Genomic DNA, 21,629 nt, shown 5'->3' with positions numbered 1-21,629 from the left:
TAGAAAATTTTCGAAGACTCCTGGCTTATCTCTAAATGATAGAATTTTAAGTAAATTAATTGTTTCTTCTCTCCTTTTTCTGTATGTTTTCCTCAATGAACACAGATTACTTTTATCATCAGAAAGTATCTTAAAAAGAGCAGCAGCTCCTCTCAGGTGTCATAAGTGTTTCCATAGGGGATAAATGCTACATTTTATTCCTAGGAGTGTTGTGCCTTTTTTAAAAAACATAACTTCTGACAACATAGCCTTGTCTGAGTCCAAATAAGAAAATATGATTTTAATCATGGCCCAGCAATTAACTCAGTAAAGTGTTTTGTAAACTCGTTGATTCATTTTGTAAGCTCTGTGATTCATTTTCTGTAGTCAAAGCTGAATGCCTTAATGAACCTGTAAAATTCTCCTTCCTGGAAAATTTGAAGATTTTTCTTTGTAGCAATAAACTAGCAAAGCAACAAATTCTAAAACATTCTTTAAAATAAGAAAAACCTGGCAGTTCCTAAAGTTGTTTTATCCGTGCAATTTTTCTACCACTCTCAAAGTGGTCTTGTGTCTTTTCAATACAGTTACTTTAGTTTATTGCCAGAAAGTGACTTAGTGGTTAAAAACGAACCAGAAAAAAAAAAAAAAAAAAAAAAAAAAGCAGCAAAAGATTGAGAATGAACTGGGGTAAAAAAGATGTTCACATAGAAATTTTAGAAAATAACATCATTATATAACTAGTTCCCCAAGCTCATAAACAATTTAGGATCTCGAAGAGAACAGAATGGAGAAAGACCACATAAAGGGCAAAAACATTTGTTATCATTGCAGCAAGTAAATTACACCAGACAATGGTTTTGGCCAGTTCATCACAAAGGATACTGGGATTTTCCCTATGACTCTTTTGATGTAACATTCTTTAAAAACAGTTTTCAAAGGATGTGAGAAGGGAAGCCCTTATAATTTAAAGAAAACACAAAAGTCACAGTAAAATTCACATGAAAGTTCTTACTTCTTTCTCTCAGACCCTAATATCCTAAACAAATCTTTAAAGTACTGCGGGACGCGGACCACCACATTCTCGGAGGGGCTGATGTCTTTCAGATGGGGGTAGAGTCTGGTGTCAATGACCTTCTTGATGTAGCCCAGCCAGTCGAACTGAGGGGAGAGAGAACAAAACAGAATGAGAGAATCTCTGTTAGGTAGCAAGTAAGAAAGGCAGATAGAGTAGATTAAGCATTATTCATTTCTTTTGATTTCACACCTAATAATTCAAGATGCAACTACTCAAGTCTAGAAAATAAACTCCTGATCATTGCCATCCAGACCTATTGTCTTTTTTTTTTTTTTTTTTTTTTTTTTTTGAGACAGTCTCACTCTATCACCCAGGCTGGACTGCAGTGGCATGATCTTGGCTCACTGCAACCTCTGCCTCCTGGGTTCAAGCAATTCTCCTGCCTCAGCCTCCTGAGTAGCTGGGATTACAGGCACCTGCCACCACACTCGGCTAATTTTTTTTTTTTTTTTGTATTTTTAGTAGAGGTGGAATTTCACCACGTTGGCCAGGCTGGTCTCGAGCTCCTGACTTCAAGTAATCCACCCACCTTGGCCTCCCAATGTGCTGGGATTACAGACGTGAGCCACCGTGCTTGGCCTGACCTATTGTCTTAATCACAAATGGAGCGTGTGTTCTGTACCATCTACATCTGGACAACACCCACACATCCACTAACACAGTAATATGCACCCTCACTCCCTTGGCCCCCTCCAGTACTCTTCCTCCTTCCTGAACTCTCCCCTCTGTCTTTCTCTCCCCGTTCTGCTCTCTCCCCGTCCTGTACTCTTCCTCTGTTCTATACTCTCTTTCTTCCTCCCATACTCTTCCCTCCTTCTCTCCTGCATTTCTCTCCCTCCTTCTAAATTCTTCCTCTATACTGTACATTTTCTCTCTTCCTCCTTCTAAATTCTTCCTCTATACTGTACATTTTCTCTCTTCCTCCTTCTAAATTCTTCCTCTATACTGTACATTTTCTCTCTTCCTCCTTCTAAATTCTTCCTCTATACTGTACATTTTCTCTCTTCCTCCTTCTAAATTCTTCCTCTATACTGTACATTTTCTCTCTCCCTCCCTCCCTTTCTCTGTCCTGTACTCTCCCTCACTGTCACATACACACAGAAACAGATGCCCCAGTACATAATTTGTCTCTGTGACACAGCTCCTTTTTTTTTTTTTTTTTTTTTTTTTTTTTTTAACACAAGAGGAAATAGGCAGCGACAGAAAGTAAATGCAGCCAGGCATGGTAGCTCACACCTGTAATCCCAGCACTTTGGGAGGCCGAGGCAGATGGATCATTTGAGGTCAGCCTGGCCAATCCCATCTCTATTAAAAATACAAAAATTAGCTAGGTGTGGTGGCAGGCACCTGTAATCCCAGCTACTCGGTAGGCTAAGGCAGGAGAATCACTTGAACCCAGGAGGCAGAGGTGGCAGTGAGCCGAGATCACGCCACTGCACTCCAGCCTGGGTGACACAGCAAGACTGTGTCTCAAAAAAACAAAAACACAGAAAGTAACATGCCTCCATTCTTCAGAGCATCCCTATCTTACCTAAAACACCATATGGTGTTTTTCAGATTGGCTACTCTAAAAGTCTTTTCCCAACCTGTTCTCCCTTGCCTGTTTCCACTGTTGAAATGGAAAACCAGTTACTCACTTGCCCAACCTCCCCTATGGTTAGGAGTGGCCACGTGACCCACTCCTACTCAATAGGAAATAAAGGGAAGACATCTGGAGATGTTCTGGAAAGGCTTGTTTTTCCCAGTAAAAGAGTTAGACACATCACTGGCCCTTTCCCCTTCTTCCTGCTCTGACAGCAGATGTGATATATGGAGCTGTGATGGATACCTTGCAACCATGAGTCATCAGACATGAAGTCAAAAAGCCAACACACTAAACACAGCAGGATGGAAAGATAGAAAGAACTCGGGCCTTTGACAACATTGTTAAACAGCTGAGCCAATGCCAACAATTACCTATGTCTAGACTTTTGTCATGTGAGAAAATAGGCTTTAAGTTTCCAAGCCACTGTTGGAAAGATGTTTTGTTTCCTGTAACAGAAGGCATCCCAATACACAGACAAGGGATATTTTATGTGATTGTTGACAAGGATGATGATAACCAAGACTGAGAGCAGGTTTTACAAGACAGAAATTTACACACAGATGAAATCCAATCCCTTCTAAAATGCCGAGTTGAGAGAAAGTTTTCTGGATAGTTTTCACCAACCTGGGGAATCATAGCACTCAGTTCAGAAATGTTCATTTTGTTGTACATGGCCTCACTGGTTCGGTTTTCATGTGGAATCATTATCTGTTGGAAAGAGATTTTTGTTATTTTTTTTCAAGTGAACCATTTCTTACTGTATGATTACTTCCTACATGTGCCAAAACATCTGCATAGTATGATAAAGTTTTTCAAGGCTTTGGTGTGGTGCCCAACTTGGGGGGAGAGAAAAAAAGACATCACTTTAGGCAGGATTAAGAAAATAAACGTTCATATCCTCCTCTGTGTGAAATATTGTCCCCAGTACAAAAAGAACTACCCAAAATCTCCCTCCCAATCTATAATGTGGATGGGCAAAATCTATTGCTGGCTCAATTTTGACAATCAAACTTAAGTTGCACATTGAGGTAAACATCCCATTGTCACCTGTGGTCTCCAGAGAATGATTTCAATATTTCATGAACCATAGACCATCTCTTCACCTCTAGGGGCAAATTTTCACTGATGAACACAAGACTATCTGGATGCCACTGTTCTCCGTGATCATTTTGTCAACAGCTCATTCCCTCATTTCCCCTCTTGTTTCTTTGGCCTTGAGATTTCCCTAGCCCCATTGTGGAGGTATGGATTCAGTCACCGCCTGGACACACATTTCAAAACTTGCCTCTCTCTAGCCCTGACTCTATACTCTTTCATTTCCCAATACTCATGCTCTTGGCCATTTGGCCAACACCAAATCTGAGCTTCTAGCCTCCACTATGTTTAACCTAAGAACAGCAGCAATGATTATCTTCCTCAAGGATCATCTTGATCACTTCCATTGACCAGCAGTAGCTCACATATCCACCCCTCAATCACGTCATGACTTTGCCTTTGGGCCTTCCATCATCTAATTCCCTTGCATTAAACTTGCCACCTTCCCACTGCACACATGACTCTCCTACTCTTGCATCTCCTATCCACCATCACCACCTCCATGGTTTGAACTATGACTCAGGACTGCCCAAGACTCACTGCATCTAGCAAGCCTTTCCAATTACACTCCACTTGGTTCCAATCACAAGGGCTACTCCATCAATAAGACCTCTCCTTGTGCACACATCTCTCTAGCTGGATTGGTTAAGTATATGCTTCCCTGGTTGTAATTACAAGGACTTATTTGTGCTGGGCTGGACTGTCTTGTCTTCCCAGCTTCAGAAGTTTCCATAGGACTATGTATCCCACTAATTTTAAAAGTACCTAGTGACGTGTAGTGTAAGATATGGAGGTGAGCGTTACTAGCAGTGATTTTTCAAGGTAAAAATTACAGAGGGCTGACTGGCAGACGTCTGGCCCCTCTTTGCTAAATGCTTCAGTGTCCTTAGCTTCCCTTTCTTCACCCTCCACAGGAGAGACCACACGTAACTTACAAACAGCCTCCTGGCTCTGTGTGAATCATTGCCTCAGAGAATATCCACACTCCTCTTCCACCAACCCCTCCTCCGCCCTCGGAGTCTCACAGCCCCAAGTTGGAGCCCTTTGGCCTCAGAGCTGTTTTCAGCTCTCTGCCAGCCACTCCCCTCCACACAACAGATTTGTCACTTCATTTAGCCTCTTGACAATTCCCAGTCTTGCCTCAGCCCAGCTGTTTTTAGTTCCCTTTTTGGTCCAAATCCCTGGCTCAGGGCAAGGCCTTCCCTGCTGTTTCAGAGTTTTAGTCCAAATGAGAGCCCTGGGCCTCCTATGTGCCTGGAAAGAGAATTCAGACAGACTCTAGACAGGGCTCAGAGGCACAGTCCTGGACTTTGAAATATCTGCAGCAGTCTTCACAGTCTTCAAAGGTGACATGCAGGAATGCACTTTTTGCACTGCCAGTAGGAGTTTGGAGAGAGCTATACACGAACATCATCACGGCAAAGGGATTCCTCCTTACCCTTATCCTTCATCTCTACTCCATACCTCAACACACCACCACCACCACCTCGCCAAACAAAACCAGTCAACATTTGGACTCTTATTCACCTCGAGATTTTTACCAACTTCTTTTGTAAAAGATTCCCAACACATATGCATAAGTTTCTTGGTAAAAAGTGTCATTTTTTTCACTACAGGGTTTCCCCAGAAGCAGATTTTACCACATTTATTCCCTCTTGGCCTAGGAACATACGGAGAGATTTTTACACTTTGTTTCTTCTAGAAAAATGTTACTCCATAAACAAAGCTAACCATTTAGGAGTTCTCTTTATTTTGCCCACAAGTTTGTTTTTACATCTTTTTGTCTCTACAATGAGCCAACAAGAAGTTAAGGTAACTTACATAGACATGTAGTTCTGTGTCATGTATATGACACAATGATATTCATTAAAGTAGGGCAAGAAAATAATGAAAAACAGGGGCAGGTACCAAGTAATACCAGAAAGGTCGTTTAAAAATGCTTACCAGCATGTCCTACCTATTTCTATACCAACTTTTATATCCAGTATTGGTGGACAGACTTCCCTGAGCCCAGAACTTAAGCCAGAATGACTCTGAGTGGGGATAGCATAAAACATGGGCTGGATTAAAAGCAACCTTCCATTCAAGCCAGATTACTAAGGATTTATTAAACATCTATCTTCTATTTAAGCCAAACATGAGTTTCTCCAGGAAAAACGGTCAGAGGGTCTCTCTGCTGCTATTCTTTGGCCACAGCTGAGCAACATATGGACACTGAATGGGCTTAAACCAGGGAGGTGGAAGGAATGAGGAGCTCTTCTGTCACAATCCCTTCTTGTTACTTCCTAGGGGGGATGCTATTAGTTCTACCTTGGGCCCAAAGGGCAGTGACACAAAATGCTATTATTTGTTTGCAATTTATATTTTCATTCAGGATATACTGCCTTTAATAAAAGGAAAAGAAAGGAAAGGAAAGGAAAGAAAGAGATTTTCAGTGAAGACTTACCTCAGCTATCTTAATTTCCAATCTGAGCACTGACTTCATGTCATGCTCCGCTCTGGAACTGTTAGCTCCTAAAAGCACGGCAGTATCCACCATGAACTTGTAAAGGGCATCCCGATACTGTCAGAAATAAAGAATAAAGTGAGCACGACAATAGCTTATTAGGAAATATGTTTCAGAGACATGGAAGAGCAGAAAATAGCAGGTGGAAATAAATGTCTTTTATTTTCACTCTGTACTCAAAGTATGGTGCAGGCATTATGCAATACCAGCCACCCACATAACACTTTGGGAGAAAAAAAAGTGATGGCTACTTGAGTACTGTTTCCATGACAGACAGACATGTCCAGCCATCAAGCAACAAGAGAACTAGTTTTCTGGCAACCGTCGATATTATGGATACATGAAATAACTCCAAATGAGACAAGAATAGAAAGTTAAAGGTCAGACTTCCTCTTTCCAGACAAGTGAGGCTTTAATAAAACAATGGGAAAGAACTGTTTCTAAAAGCAGGAGGCCTGATCCATAAAGAATGGTGGGAGGTGTGATTTATTCTCTTGCAACTCAATTTACCCACCTTCACACTAAGAAATAAAAGACCAGTGACAGCAGCCCTGTGTCTTTTCAGTTTTTTACAGTTTTCACAGTCGGGCTCCCTAGCTCAGGAAAAAAAGGAGAAAAGAGAGGAACAATGATATGAAACCTAACAAATAGCAAATATACAATTTCCTTCTTACATACTCATAAACCCATTTTGGGGATAATCATATGTCATTGGGTAGGGCAGGGTGACTTTACTTAATGGGAATTAAAGAACTGCCTTAGGCCCACCTCTCATTTCAGATACGTTTGTGAGATCTCGACGCATCAGGTATTAAATGACCTCCTTCTCATGCATTGGGAATAAGATTTACTAACTTACACCTTGACTCTGTAAGCTATTCTTACTATGTGTGTGACCTTAGGACCTATACGGTACTTAGCATATAGCAGGCCTTTAATAAATCTTTGTTGAATCAGTAAGCAAGCTTTGAAAATAGTCTTAAATAGGCTGGGCACGGTGGCTCACGCCTCAAATCACAGCACTTTGGGAGGCCAAGGCAGGTGGATCACGAGGTCAGGAGTTCAAGACCAGCCTGGCCAACGTGGTGAAACCCTGTCTCAACTAAAAATACAAAAAAACTAGCTGGGCGTGGTGGTGCACGCCTGTAGTCTCAGCTATTTGGGAGGCTGAGGCAGGAGAATCGCTTGAACCCAGGAGGCGGAGGTTGCAGTGAGCCGAGATTATGCTACTGCATTCCAGCCTGGGCAACAGAGGGAGATTCTGTCTCAAAAAAGGAAGGAAGGAAGGAAGGAAGGGGAAGGGGAAGGGGAAGGGGAAGGGAAGGGAAGGGAGGAAGGAAGGAAGGAAGGAAGGAGAAAAGAAAAGAGTCTTAAATAGAAATAATATTTTGCTATTCCTAGTCCAATTCAAAACATATTTATTGTCCGGGTGTGGTGGCTCACACTTGTAATTCCATTCCCACATTTTGGGAGGCTGAGGTGGGCAGATCACTTGAGGCCAGGAGTTTGGGACCAGCCTGGCCAACATGGTGAAACCCTGTCTCTACTAAAAATACAAAAATTAGCCCGGCATGGTGGTGCATGCCCATAATCCCAGCTACTCGGGAGGCTGAGGTGGGAGAATCACTTGAATCCAGGAGGCAGAGGTTACAATGAGTCGAGATCATGCCACCGCACTTCAGCAGGGGCAACACAGCGAGACTCTATCTAAAAAGAAAACCCAAAAAACGTATTTATTGAGTACCTACTCAAACATACAAGGTGACTTGGTAGGCCGTCTGTGCATATGTTAGGAGAGAGTGATACAGAAAAAAAATAATAACGCGGTGTCTGGTTCCCAAACAGTGAGGGAGATAAACATGTAATTATTAACTGTAACATTAAAGACATCAAAATAACTTCCTTAATAAAGCTGCTACATGCTTGGAAACTGAAGATCTGGAGAGAAAATCTAGCCTGGAGAAATTGGGGACATAGCATTTGAGGGAGACTGGTTCTGATGCAGTGAAGAGTCCTGTGAGGTGGGTGATATGGTTTGGCTTTGTCCCCACCCAAATCTCACCTTGAATTGTAATAATCCCCACATGTCAAGGGTAGGGCCAGGTGGATATAATTGAATCATGGGGGTGGTTTCCCCCACATATTCTCACGGTAGTAAGTCTCATGAGATCTGATGGCTTTATAAATGGGAGTTCCCCTGCACAAGCTCTCTTGCCTGACACCATGTAAGATGTGACTTTGCTCCTCATTCACCTTCTGCCACGATTGTGAAGCCTCCCCAGCCACGTGGAACTGTGAGTCCATTAAACCTCTTTCCTTTATAAATCACCAAGTCTCAGGTATGTCTTTATTAGGAGAGAGAGAATGGACTAATACAGTGGGCAAGCTGCTTTTGTTGGGGGAAGAACAAATCCAGATGAGATAGGAAAGATGACTTGGGATAAAGTCATGAGGCAGCCTTGAAAGCCCTCTAAAGAATTTAGATCCTGTCTTGGGAGCAAAGGCATGCTAGGAGCAGTGCTTTGAGAACAGAACTTGTCAACTGGTACTAAGGAGACAATGTGATGAAGGAGAAGCAGTAACAGTTAAAAGGCTACTTGCTGTAGTCAAGGCAAGAGTTAACAAGAATCTGACCTATAGCAGTCAGGATAGAAAAGAGGGACCAAGTGGACGGAAGAGATATTTTTAAGGTGGAATCACTAGGGACTTGACTGATAGGTTATAGGGGGAGATGATTTTGAGCCTGGTTGCTGAGACTCCATCAATACCAGGGGTACACCCTCCCCTGACATTGGCAAATGTTCATTCTGTCCACTTTTAGGAAGGAAAACTTGCCAACCCTCTTTGATGAGTGTCCTCAGCAAGAAAGCTGCCCAGCATCTTAGTTAGCTTCCCTCCAGAGCCTTCTATGTATAGAAGTTAGTATCAGCATAGACCCAGGGGACCTAGGTCTGAGGCTCCTTTGGAAATTCAATAAAGTTTCCAAAATAAATTGAAAGTGTCAGTAATGAACCAGCTCTTTCCAATATCCAGGAGACTGCTAGATTTCTAGGCCAATCCAAGAAGTCTAACTTGATTGATCCTTTCTGATTCTTATTAAACCTCCATTAACCTGGAACACCTGTTAAAAATATAGATTCTCAGACCCTATCTCAAGTCTAAGTCAGACTCTCCAGGGCTGTGACCCAAGAAGCAACATTTAATGAAAGCCTCCCAAGTGATTCTAAAGCATTACAATTTGGGAACCATTTGTCTCCTGGGTATCCCTTCGGACGCTTTATTTCTGCAATTGATAGTGAGCTCTCTGCACTTCTGAGGAATGAATGACTGCAAGCTCATTTCTTTGTTACTTGATTTGGGAGTGCTGTCTCCCAAGCCAGATAAGGGCATTGAGTACTGAGACTTGTACAGCCTTGATGAGCAGACTTCTAGAAAGACAGGGAGTGGAATTTATCTGCCTAAATAAAAGTCTTCCTGCATTGGGAATATGGTCATTGAATAGCCACACTGCTCATTTCCAGTAAAGAAGCAGTGGCCTTAGAACAACTAATGGGCCTGACAGCAGCCTGGTAAGGCACATAGTTGAATATGAGTAAAACTTACAGACTTGGCTTCTGTACTGTTATCAAGGTAGTCTTCCCTCACGGCTAGGGAGAGTGTTGCTTGGTCCAGCTGTAAAAAAAAAAAAAAAAAAAAAAAAAAACAGAAAACATTCTGCTAGCACTGTAAATTCTTACGTACCACGTTAACAAGAGTGATGAAATCGTCTGCATCCCAGCCATATTTTGAGCTCATGTCACCATTACAAAAAGAATTCAGTACACTCAGAATTACATGCAAATAGGCACTTTGGCAATGTCGGATATAATAAACTATCAGAGACCTGCCCCTGCTTTTCTAATTTACGTTTTCTAAGCCTTTTGAGGTCCTATCAACACTGAATAACAACAAGGCTATTTCAGTTGGAATAGATCTTAGAGATTATTAGCTATTCCCCCTTATTCAATGGGAGGAGAAACAAAAGCCAGATAATCGATGTGACTTTCCCAAGGTAACATGATTGGGCAGAGCTCAGACTAAAATCATTGTCTCCTATCACCAGATCCAGTATTTTTCTCATTGCAGTATTTTGCAAAATGCCAATCTGTATAGAGTTGATTAATCAGACTTTTCCAACTCCTTATCTCTAAAATAACATATGGCATTGATTTTTTTTTATTTGAATGGAACCAAATAATTTTGTTTTGAGAAACCTTTGCAAATGTTAGAACCCTCTCTGGAAGGTTTAGGATAAGTGATAAAAACACAAATAATAACCAGACAACTAAGTAAGTAGAATTATGGTGATAGAAAAGTATAGTATAAATTCTTGAATTAAAACTTTCAGCACCTTAGGCTGGTGTGGTGGCTCACACCTGTAATCCCAGCACTTTGGGAGGCCAAGGCAGGTGGGTCACTTGAGGTCAGCAGTTTGAGACCAGGCTGGCCAACGTGGTGAAACCCCATCTCTACTAAGAATATAAAAATTAGCCAGGTATGGTAGCATGTGGCTGTAATCCCAGCTACTCGGGAGGCTGAGGCAGGAGAATCGCTTGAACCTGGGAGATGGAGGCCGCAGTGAGCAGAGATCACGCCACTACACTCCAGTCTGGGCAACAGAGCAAAACTCTGTCTCAGGAAAAAAAAAAAAACAAAAAAAAACCCACAACTTTCAGCACAGGTAAACAAAAGAAAGAAGACAGTCTTTTCAAAGAGCATGTTAGAAAAACTGGACATCCAGGCCTTGTGTGGTGGCTCATGCCTGTAATCCCAGCACTTTGGGAGGCCAAGGCAGGCAGATCACTTGAGGTCAGGAATTCAAGGCCAGCCTGGCCAACATGGTGAAACCCAGTCTCTACTAAAAATACAAAAATAGGCCGGGCGCGGTGGCTCACGCTTGTAATCCCAGCACTTTGGGAGGCCGAGGCGGGCGGATCACGAGGTCAGGAGATCGAGACCACGGTGAAACCCCGTCTCTACTAAAAATACAAAAAAATTAGCCGGGCGTGGTGGCGGGCGCCTGTAGTCCCAGCTACTCGGAGAGGCTGAGACAGGAGAATGGCGTGAACCCGGGAGGCGGAGCTTGCAGTGAGCCGAGACTGCGCCACTGCACTCCAGCCTGGGTGACAGAGCGAGACTCCGTCTCCAAAAAAAAAAAAATAAAAAAATAAAAAATAAAAAAATAAAAAAAAAATAAAAAAAAAATAAAAATACAAAAATGAGCCAGGCGTGGTGGCACGCACCTGTAATTCTAGCTACTTGGGAAGCTGAGGCAGGAGAATCACTTGAACCCAGGAGGCGGAGGTTGCAGCAAGCTGGGATGGTGCCACTGCACTCCAGCCTGGGTGACAGAGTGTGACTCCGTCTCAAAGAAAACAAAAACTGGGCATCTATAAGCAAAAAGAAAATAAACCTTTACCCATACCTCACACCTTAGTCAAAAATTAACTGAAAATGAATCATAGCCCTAAATGTAAAACCTAAAACTATAAAACTTCTGGAAAAAATATTGGGAAAAATTTTCGTTACTAGGGGTTAGACAAAGAGTTTTTAGACATGACAATAAAATCACAATCCTTAAAAGAAAAAATAAATTAGACTTTATCGACATTGAACAAATTTGCTCTTTCCCCAGAGAATGGGGAAAGTATCTGAAAATCACATATATGACAAAGGACGTGTATCTAGAATACATAAAGATTCCTCAAAACCCAACCATAAGAAAAGAAACAATTTAAAATTGAGCAAAGGATTCTAACAGACACTTCATCAAAGAACATGTGAAGATAGAAAATAAGCACACGAAAATATGCCCAACATCATTAGTCATTAGGAAAATGTAAATTAAACCCACAATAAAACACTACTATAGCTCTGTTAAAATGGAAAAAAAAAATCTGACAACTGTCGGTGGGGATGTGGAAAAGTTGGATCACTCATGTATTACTGGTAAGAATGCAAAATGGCACAGCCACTTTGGAAGGAAACCAATTTTACAGTTTCTTATAAAGTTCAACATATATTTACATAAGAGCCAGCAATCCTACTTCTAGGTATTTACCCGGGAAAAAAATTTAAAGTCACACAAAAACCTGTATGTAATTTTATTCATAATCACCCAAAACTGGAAACAACTCAAATGTCCTCCAATCCATGAAAGCATAAACTATGGTATACAATGGAATACTACTCAACAATAAAAAAGAATGAACTGATACAAATGGGTGAATTTTACTTACATCCTGAAAAAGCCAAACTTTACAGGAACAGGGAACAAAGTGATGGCTAACAGGGTTTGGGCATGAGGAGAGGGCTTGACTTAGCAAAGGGATAACATGAGGTATTTGGGGGTGGATGATGGGACTATTCTATTTCTTGATTACAGTGGTGGTTACATGACTCTATGCATTTGTCAAAACTTAGACATGTACATCACAAAAAATGAATTTATGTAAATTTTAAGATACTTTAAAAAAATTTCCAGTACCTTCTCTAAATCTATGGTTTGTTCTTTCTTGAATATCAGCAACTGACTAAAGATAAATAAAATGAATCTCAAGAAGAGTAGATTTTTCCAAATTAAATCTCTAATTCACACATTAAACATTAAGCCAAAATAATAAGAAACAAAATGTAAATAACAAATTAAAAATCAGTAATATCTGAATAAAAACTGAATCCTACATGCCCATACCATTAATTTATATGACTTTAAACTGTTTTGATCCATCTCCTTCAGCTTCTTTTTCATCTTACTATAATCTTAAATATTTTATTCCTAAATACATAAATTTGTGTAAGATTACAGTTTTCCATGAAACTGCCCTTAATACACAACAAATTTTACAAAGGCCACATTAAGAATTAGTGATATTATGAAAAATTCCAGGAAAAACATAACTCTTGTTTCAGGGGGAAAAAGCCACTTTCAAAACATCCATCTTGTCTGTGTATACTGCTAAAATGCTCAAATTATTTTGTTCAACCCTCTCTAATTGGCCTGAAACGACAAAGTCACAAGCCTTCCTGGCTTCGTCCTACTGCAATTCCCAATCTGCCACCATTTCTTCCAAAAATTAAGCAAGCCACAATCATGAAACACAACATTATGATTAAGACATTTTGGCTTTCAATTAAATTTGGACCACTTGAAGAATCTTTTGAGCTTGAGTCTCATAGGAAAGGAAACTGTGTAGATATTATCAAGAAAGCCAAAGTTTCCCTCTCATGAAATAAAGTTAAATCCACTTATTGTAAAAGTTTAGATAATTCAAGTGAGGTTACTAGACCTTTTATAAACTTTCAGATTGTTATGGTTTCTAGGGAACATTTTAAACACACCAACCAACAAATTGAATAAGGTCAGTCAAATAAATCTCATCAGAAACATACAAACTCTTGAGGCAAAAGACTTTCTCATGAAGCCATCAGGACACTGTGTTATTTGAGATTTTTTAAATCCTTGCATTTACAACTGATCTAAATACTGTAAGCAGAAAATAAAATATGTTTTTTAGGAAATCCAACACATTTAACTGAAAATATAAATGTTTTCTCCAATTACAACTGGCATTCCAATGATAATAAACCTCAAGTTAGAAGACAAAGTAGTAATACAAGAAGAAAGAGCTTACAAATTATGAGGCAGGAAATGGAGTCTGGACTTCAGGTTTCAAAATGGTGGTGGAGACAGAAGCTGGCTTCCCTCCCCACCCCAACATATACACAGGAAACTAAAAACAAATATACAGCACTAAGATTCTCACCAGCAATATCCCAGAACTCAAATATACAGATGAATCAGTTGCTGAGGCCACAGAGAAGTGAAAAAACTCCAAGCACACAAAGGAGAATAAAATTTCTCTGTCTATGATGCCCTTCCAACCAATCTGTCCAGCAACAAGCCTGCAGCAATTTTCCCTGACTCATAGTTCCTACACTGGAAAAGGTGAGATCAAGGTGGACAACCAGCTTCCTGACCATCTTGGGTTCTTTGACAGAAGACCTGCCCATACTTTAACCCACAGAAGGCATCATGAGTGCCTGAAGGGAGATACATTCCTGAAGACAGCAAGAGACAAAGAGGGGAGGTGGGACTACCACACCCAGCCCTGGCAACTCTGCTCCGTAACTCGGCCAAAGGAGACACCAAATCAGACACCAAACTGCACGTCTTTGGCATGGGGATATATCTACCCCTTAGAAAGGGTGCCTCTCTCTTCACCCAAAGGCACCATCTGCTCACCCAAAAGGATGCCGACAGAGCTGTGCCTGCTCAAAAGGCCCTTCTCTTATTCCTGTGGGTTTGTGGGATTAGAAAAGCTAAGCACACCGAGGAAAATTGAATTTGATGGAAAAGGAAGCCTAAGGACATTGAGGGAAGAGAGTTTCAGGTAAGAGGGATTTCTCCCAGAGCAGAAAGAGGATCTTTCAAGCAGCAAAAGAAGTCAAGAATTCTCATGAGCAGAGGAACTGATCACCCCGAAACATGGCAGGATCTGAGAAGGAATGGGAGTGGCAGGACCTCAGCATCAGAGGGGCACACTTGAAGGGGCTACATGGTTCCATAGTGGGTTTCTTCTCAGAAACCAGATAACTGGTTATTGGAGTTTCCCAATACCCTAGGAAAAGACTGAGAAATGGGGCCACCAAGAGGGGAGGTAAATGCCTAGACTAAGGTTCAGTTTCCCACCAAAAGGTTGGGTGGGAGCTAAAAGTCAAATATTAGGTCGAGTAAACAAAATGCCTATTCCTTGCACAACTGAGTTTGAGCTCTGAGAGGCATATCGGGTACACATGTCAAAGAAAAACATTCTCCAAATGGTCCTGACCAGTTGCTGGGTCATGCTTGAAGAGTAGGTTCGGAACCTTGTGTCGTGTGCTACTGTGGACCAGTATCTACCGTGAAAACTGTCACAAAAGTCAATTCATTTGAACCTCAATGACGATTAAAAGTAAATTCTAATTCACCCTTCCGTACACATGGGAAAAGTGAAATCAGGGAGGTGAAATAATTTGCACAAGGATATTCAGTGAGTAAATCACAAAGCTAAACTGCAAACCTCAGTCTTCTAAATACCAAAGCCTATTCTTTTTTTTTTTTTTTTTTTTTTTTTTAACTATACCAGTAGTTTTCAAACTATGTTCCACAAACCCTGTAAGGGGCGGGGGGCTCCAAATGTTCATCCAATTAGATTTAGTCTTTTATAGTTTTAACTATTTTTAAATGAATAAAAAAGCAACACTTGCAAATTCTACAACTTTGGCAGCCACCAGTACGCTAATTTTTGTTATCAGGTTCATTGGGTTTCATGCAGCTCTCAGAATAAAGCTTCTCCTACCACCTCCAGATACATGCTCGAACTCTTGTCAATGTGTCATCAGGAAGACTATAATTATATTATATCTGAGGGAAGGCAATTAGTTCAGATGTGTGAATATTCAGTCATGGAAAATGGTACAAACAGGAACAGAACTTAAGCAAACATTTGCCGCACTCAAATGCCAAACAATGTTCAAACGCCAGTTTGGAACAAGCTGCCATCTTGACAAAAGAGAGCAATAATAAGTACATGGGTGCCTCCTTACATTTGGAAAGTATTCTATCATTGACATTTTAGTGTTTCTAGGATCAGTTTAATTTAATATCAAGTATACAAGGCAAGCCATTAAAAATTGGTTACCATGTTTCCCTATTCCCCATGTTTTCTGTAAGCTCCTATTAAAACTAGAGGCTCAATTGTGGGGGCACGACAACATCACTGGTGATAGTGTGCACTTCCTACTGATACCAGGAGGCACACAATATCTGGTTGCCCCACTTTTAGCAATGCTATCATTGATATTAGGGTTCAGGTGATACTGGTCTGATCTCTCTATCATGAATTTCCCAATCAACCATTTACCTAATGCTTTTAGCAGCCATTGATGATAATTGCCTAGATCCATCCTTTCCTTAGGGATTTTTTTTTTTAAATAGATAGCTTCCTATTATTTCTTCAGCATTTTTAAGCTGTGATTCTCCTATAAACAACAACTTTTGTCAGCTACTAGATTTCCCTGAAAACAGTCAAATTCAGAATGTAAGACAGTTTACAGGACAAATACTCCAGTTTCTTCAACAAATAAATGTGGTTTAAAAAACAAAAATAGGGGGATCCCTTGTGGAGTAAAACAGACATATCAACTAAGTTCACCTGTGATTCTTATTTGGAGATTGAATCAAAGACCAACTTTTTTTTTTTTTTTTTTAAGGACATGTTTAAGACAATCAGAAAAATTGAAAATTAACTAGTTACTAGAGGTTAATTATGGAATTATGATCATCTTTTTGGTTGTGATAATAGTCCTTTCCACTAGCTAAGCACTGAAGTATTTACCGTGCAATGATATATTTTTAATTTGCTATAAAATGTTCTAGCCACCTCCCAAAAAAGGAGGGGTCTAGATTAAAACATAACCGCAGAAAGCAACATAACAGCAGAAGGTTGAGAGTTGTTGAAGCTGGGTTGATGGATACATGGGAGTTTATTATTCTATTCTTTAATTTTGTACCACATTTTAGTAATAAAAAGTTTAAAGAAATAAATTCAATTGAGTAGATCCAGAAATAGGTGAGAAAGATAATAAAATGGCTACCATTTGCAATTATTCATCTGTGTGTGAATCAAGATCTTCTATCACTCAACAGAATGTATAAACTTAAACTTAAGTTTGGAAAACAGCCTTCAGCTTACTTCAAAACACCACTTAAGGTGTTTGAAAGAACATCATAATAGTTCTGGAATTGATAATGATAGTCTTAAAACCTAGTTTCAAAAAATGAGTGATGTATCAACACAACACAGAGATCAGTTGAGTCATTATCATCATTGTGTCTTACATAGCACATCTTATCCTGATAGCATTAGAAGATGGCTCATTTCATCACCAAACATAGAAACACAGTTGTCTCTGAAACTCAGAATTTCCTCCTGAGTAGAGGGGAGTCCTTTCAATGACCAAAGATTTTTACTGAGAATTCCATTGTCTAACCTAGAGGAGAGAAAACTACAGCCACTGGGCCAGCCCACCATACAGCCATACCTTTGTTGTCTACAGTTGCTTTCCCAGACACAATGGCAGAATTAAGTAGTTGCAACAGAGACCAGACGGCCTGCAAACCCTAAAATATGTATTATCTGGCCCTGTACCCAAAAAATGTGCCAATCTCTGATCAAATGATGACCAGCTTCAATCAAACGATGAACTTTAAGATTTGGATTTTAGAAGGTTAAATTGCATGAGGTGAGGGCAATACATGTCTACAATTTGAGTATCAATATTTCATTAATATTTTCTGATTTGACTAAGGACAGAATTGGGGAGAAAATCAGTCATGCAATAACATTTTCATTATCAGTCAAAGTAACTGTGGAAGCAAAACAAAACAAAACCCAGCAGGATCAAAGCACAAAACTATTTGACGAATGTTATTTGAATTCTTGCATAGCTCTTTCATTGGTGAGTCTTTAGCTGTTGGTAGTTTTCTGACAGCCTCCTGATTTTACCAATGTGATCTGCCTCAGGGTATGTCCACGTGGCCCATTGCTTTATGGAAGACATGGTTAGTCTTCCAACAGAAAACGCAACCAAGCACTTGGAACAGAACAAGTTTTGCTGTATCTTTGGAAAGGAGGGAGGAGAGATTCAGAGTGAAGTTGATAACTAAAATTTAGGTGTGTGCACAAGAAAATGTTAGTGAAAGAGGAACAAAAAATCATGGCACGTGTTTTCTCCTCTATCAAGGGAATGAGGAGGCAAGGACAAGAGCAGGGCTCACGAAATCTCTGCTAACAACAGGAGACCTGCAGTCCCCTTCCCACTGGAATTTCGGAACCCTAGGCTTGCTCAGAGCAGGCATATGAGGGCCAGATCACAGATCACTTGAAACTAATTCACTAGTTTTCCAAAAGGCTTACAAAACTTGTGTAGTAATGGTCTACATTCTGCAAAGCCAGGAAAAGGGAATATTCTAGATTCTACTATTCAATAAAAGTGTTTTATGTTATTATTTCACTAAGGCAGCATGAGTCTCTTTCCCCAGGATGGCATCCCAAAAGGCTAATCTAGGACTGAGCAAAGAAGATGAATGGGTCCTCATTATACCTTCAAGATATGTTCATTGGATGCTTTGTCATCAGGGGACACATACAAACGGATGAACACAGAATTGCTGTATTGACCACGAAACGTTGCAAGAGTCTGCAGAAGGCTGAACTTTCTCTCTGACCAAACCCCTTCAGGGCCAATATTAGATTCAAGCACAGGCCAGCGGAAAGGTGAATGCCGTAGGATGTGTAGCAGTGGCTTGGCATCTGCTTTTTCAATTGCTTCTGAAAGGGAACAGATATGAAGAGAAAGTTAGAATTGCAAACTGGATCAGTACACTCGAATTCAAGTGCATCTTCTCAAGACAAAGTTCCCATAAGGCTCCAACTTAAAATTTCAGCTGTTAGGGAGTAGGTAAAAGAGGTGGGGTGGGATGAGCATAATCACAGAGACAGAACTACCTACGATCCACGCTTCAATGTGACTGTCAACACCTAGTGTTCTTGCCAGGAGAGCTGACCAGGGAAACTGCTGGATATTCACTACAATAAACATGGATTCTCTACATGGAACCCAGCCAATGAATAATACGTGGTGGGACTAAGGTACAACCCTAACTAAAGGAGTGCCTCAATAAAGCCAATCACTACCCAGTGAAGAAGAAGTGATGCTTCAGATTCCTGTCTTTTATTGCTCTTTTCTAGCTCACCACATGATACCCCAAATCCTAGACCAGTTGACACACTTCCCACAGGCACTGGCTTCTTCCTGCAGTGGCCTTGACAAGGCAGACCAGTTCAAGTGGCCAGTATCTGTTCTGATTCCAATCAGACCCAAGATATTGAGACAGGGCTAAGGACCCAACAAAGATGCCTGTTAGGCTGACACAGGAACCTGGCATGCCTGGGAATCTGGATTTCTCTAGGCTCCAGTACGTACACTCCCTCCCAGTCTCTTTCTCAAGCCAGACTTGACCTGGCTTCTGGATTCTGTACCAGATACAGTGGAGTTTGCCCTGCTGACTTTGTCTAAGTTTCTCAGGGAGTAAATGATACCCAAAGAATCCAACTCATATAAATAAGATTTTCTCCACCAAGCCAGTAACAACATTAACTAAGATGGGACTAGTCAAAATCCAGTCTTTGACAACCATTCCTTTAAGACCTTTAAACATTAATAGAATTCTTAGTAGTTCTCTTCTTCCTCAAACAATATATTAAAACATTAATAGAACTCTAAAGGATAGGGATGGTAAATATTTTATTTAGTTTTCTTCATCACTCACTCTCATTCATGCAGGATGAATAAAGGATTTTGGCTTTCTGTATGGCTTCAGTGTCCCGCCTTCTACTGATTGATTTCTCCAACAGTTCTGGGAAGGTTAAGAAAGGATTCATTAGTATCCACCCACATGTGGTGCCAAGTTGGAAGTCATTTGATAATCACAATTCCAACCTCCAGAAAATTAAATATAAAGACAGACAACCCTGGAAAAGACAAATCTTTCAAAGATACGCAGACAACAGAACAGATTCCAAGTGGCATGAGGTTCAAATAAAAACAATTTTACATTCTCTTATTCAGGGCACTCTTAACTCAAAAGAAACCAAAGGTTTAATTTCCAACTGAGAATGGGTGTTCTACAGGGGTTAATTTCTTCCGCCACCTACACAAAAGGAAACAGAATTCATTTATTCAAGAATCAAAAATAACTGAATTCTGTCCCTTGTTCCTGGACCAAGTAATATTCTCAATGGAGCCAATTTCATCAGGGTTGTGTTTCTTAAGATTTCTCCACAGCCCAGCCTCTCAGGGAGGTCACCCGGAAGAAATTTCCCATTAGAAGTTTTATCCATTGTTGAATAAACATGTTGTGGACATGGAAGAGGTTCTTTAGACAGGAAATGGAGAGACGAGATTGGAAAACCTACCCGAATTGCCTGAAAACTTGCCCGTTTACACATGCAAAGTCCTAGACATCTAAAAGAGTCCGTGTGTATACAATGGTTGCCAGCACAGACACAGGCCCACCTGGAAAATAATTTTCTATTTATAAAATCACTAATAATAATGTTTGAAGGTAGAAAATGATAGTTGTCACTATTTCATTAAATAAGGAAAGAGGAAAGCCAGGACTCAATGAAAACAACCCTCTCCCGAAAAAGAGAACCTTGAACGTACTTGAGAGTATCAATCTACCAACATGAAGCCAAGATGAAAAATCCCTATGGTGACCGCAGCACCAGGGCACTGCCTTCACCAAACTATGTCAAACTGCCTTGTCAAGGCATTTGGGGAAACAGCCCAGCAGCCATCATAATCACAGTACAACAGATGTTCCTATAATACTCTGAATAGCTTCAAGACAAAATGTACGGCACTAATTAAGTTAATAAATAATTGTATATCTCCTGAAGAGGAATCTTACTTCTAAACTAGAAGTTCTACAGTTCAAAAAAAAAAAATGCAACCCAGAGCTCCTGTCTAGTTTTTTAAAAATAAACACCTGTACCTAAAACGAGTCCATATAACTAGATAGATTCTAGCGAAATAAATTAAATTGGGTTGGATGTGAGTATTTTCAATTATTTCAGCTTGTTTGGTGTTTTCTTTCTTGTGTATCATCATAATAATAAAATCAAGATAACTAGCCCCAAGGATTTTTTTTTTTTTTGAGACAGAGTATCACTCTGTCACCCAGGCTGGAGTGCAGTGACATGATCTCAGCTCACTGCAGCTTCTGCCTCCCGTGTTCAAGCAATTCTCCTGTCTCAGCCTCCTGAGTAGCTGGGATTACAGGTGCACACCACCACACTCGGCTAATTTTTTGTATTTTTAGTAGAGATGGAGTTTCACATGTCGGCCAGGCTGGTCTCAAACGCCTGACCTCAGGTGATCTACCTGCCTTGGCCTCCCAAAGTGCTGGGATTACAGGCGTGAGCCACCGCGCCAGGTCCCCAAGGATTTTTTAAAGGAGATTTTTTTTTAATAAACAGATCTAAACCCATATCCACATATATTTCCATTCAAATCGGCTCCTGTACCCTTCCACTATATTGCTTACACAGTCATTAGACTATTTGGGAAACATACTTAGAAGTAAATAATCCAAATTTCATTTAGGGTTGTGATGATGTTCTGATGCTATAAACACTCCACGGGCTAAAAAACATGAATGCCCTAAGGGCCAAACAAGCCACAGGAGCAAAAAGAACTAAAAGCATTAAATATTTACCTGTGTCTGCTTCCAAGCCATG

At 40.4% G+C, this 21,629-nt stretch overlaps 1 protein-coding gene across 1 annotated transcript in view; it reads right to left on the bottom strand.

Moving 5' to 3' along the window:
* The window catches only part of PHEX (phosphate regulating endopeptidase X-linked), a 214,274-nt gene that overhangs the window by 150,028 nt on the left and 42,617 nt on the right, over positions 1–21,629 (bottom strand). Inside the window, exons 4-9 of the mRNA XM_055268323.2 lie at positions 19,658–19,744; positions 18,430–18,656; positions 9,847–9,915; positions 6,184–6,300; positions 3,267–3,350; positions 995–1,140 (exon numbers count right to left, since the gene is read on the bottom strand). Coding sequence (XP_055124298.1) covers positions 995–1,140; positions 3,267–3,350; positions 6,184–6,300; positions 9,847–9,915; positions 18,430–18,656; positions 19,658–19,744 — 730 coding nt within the window. The remainder of the gene's footprint in view (positions 1–994; positions 1,141–3,266; positions 3,351–6,183; positions 6,301–9,846; positions 9,916–18,429; positions 18,657–19,657; positions 19,745–21,629) is intronic.

The sequence above is a fragment of the Symphalangus syndactylus genome, chromosome X (assembly GCF_028878055.3).
Source record: "Symphalangus syndactylus isolate Jambi chromosome X, NHGRI_mSymSyn1-v2.1_pri, whole genome shotgun sequence".
NCBI lineage: Eukaryota > Metazoa > Chordata > Mammalia > Primates > Hylobatidae > Symphalangus > Symphalangus syndactylus.
This window is presented reverse-complemented; position numbering and strand designations above follow the sequence as displayed.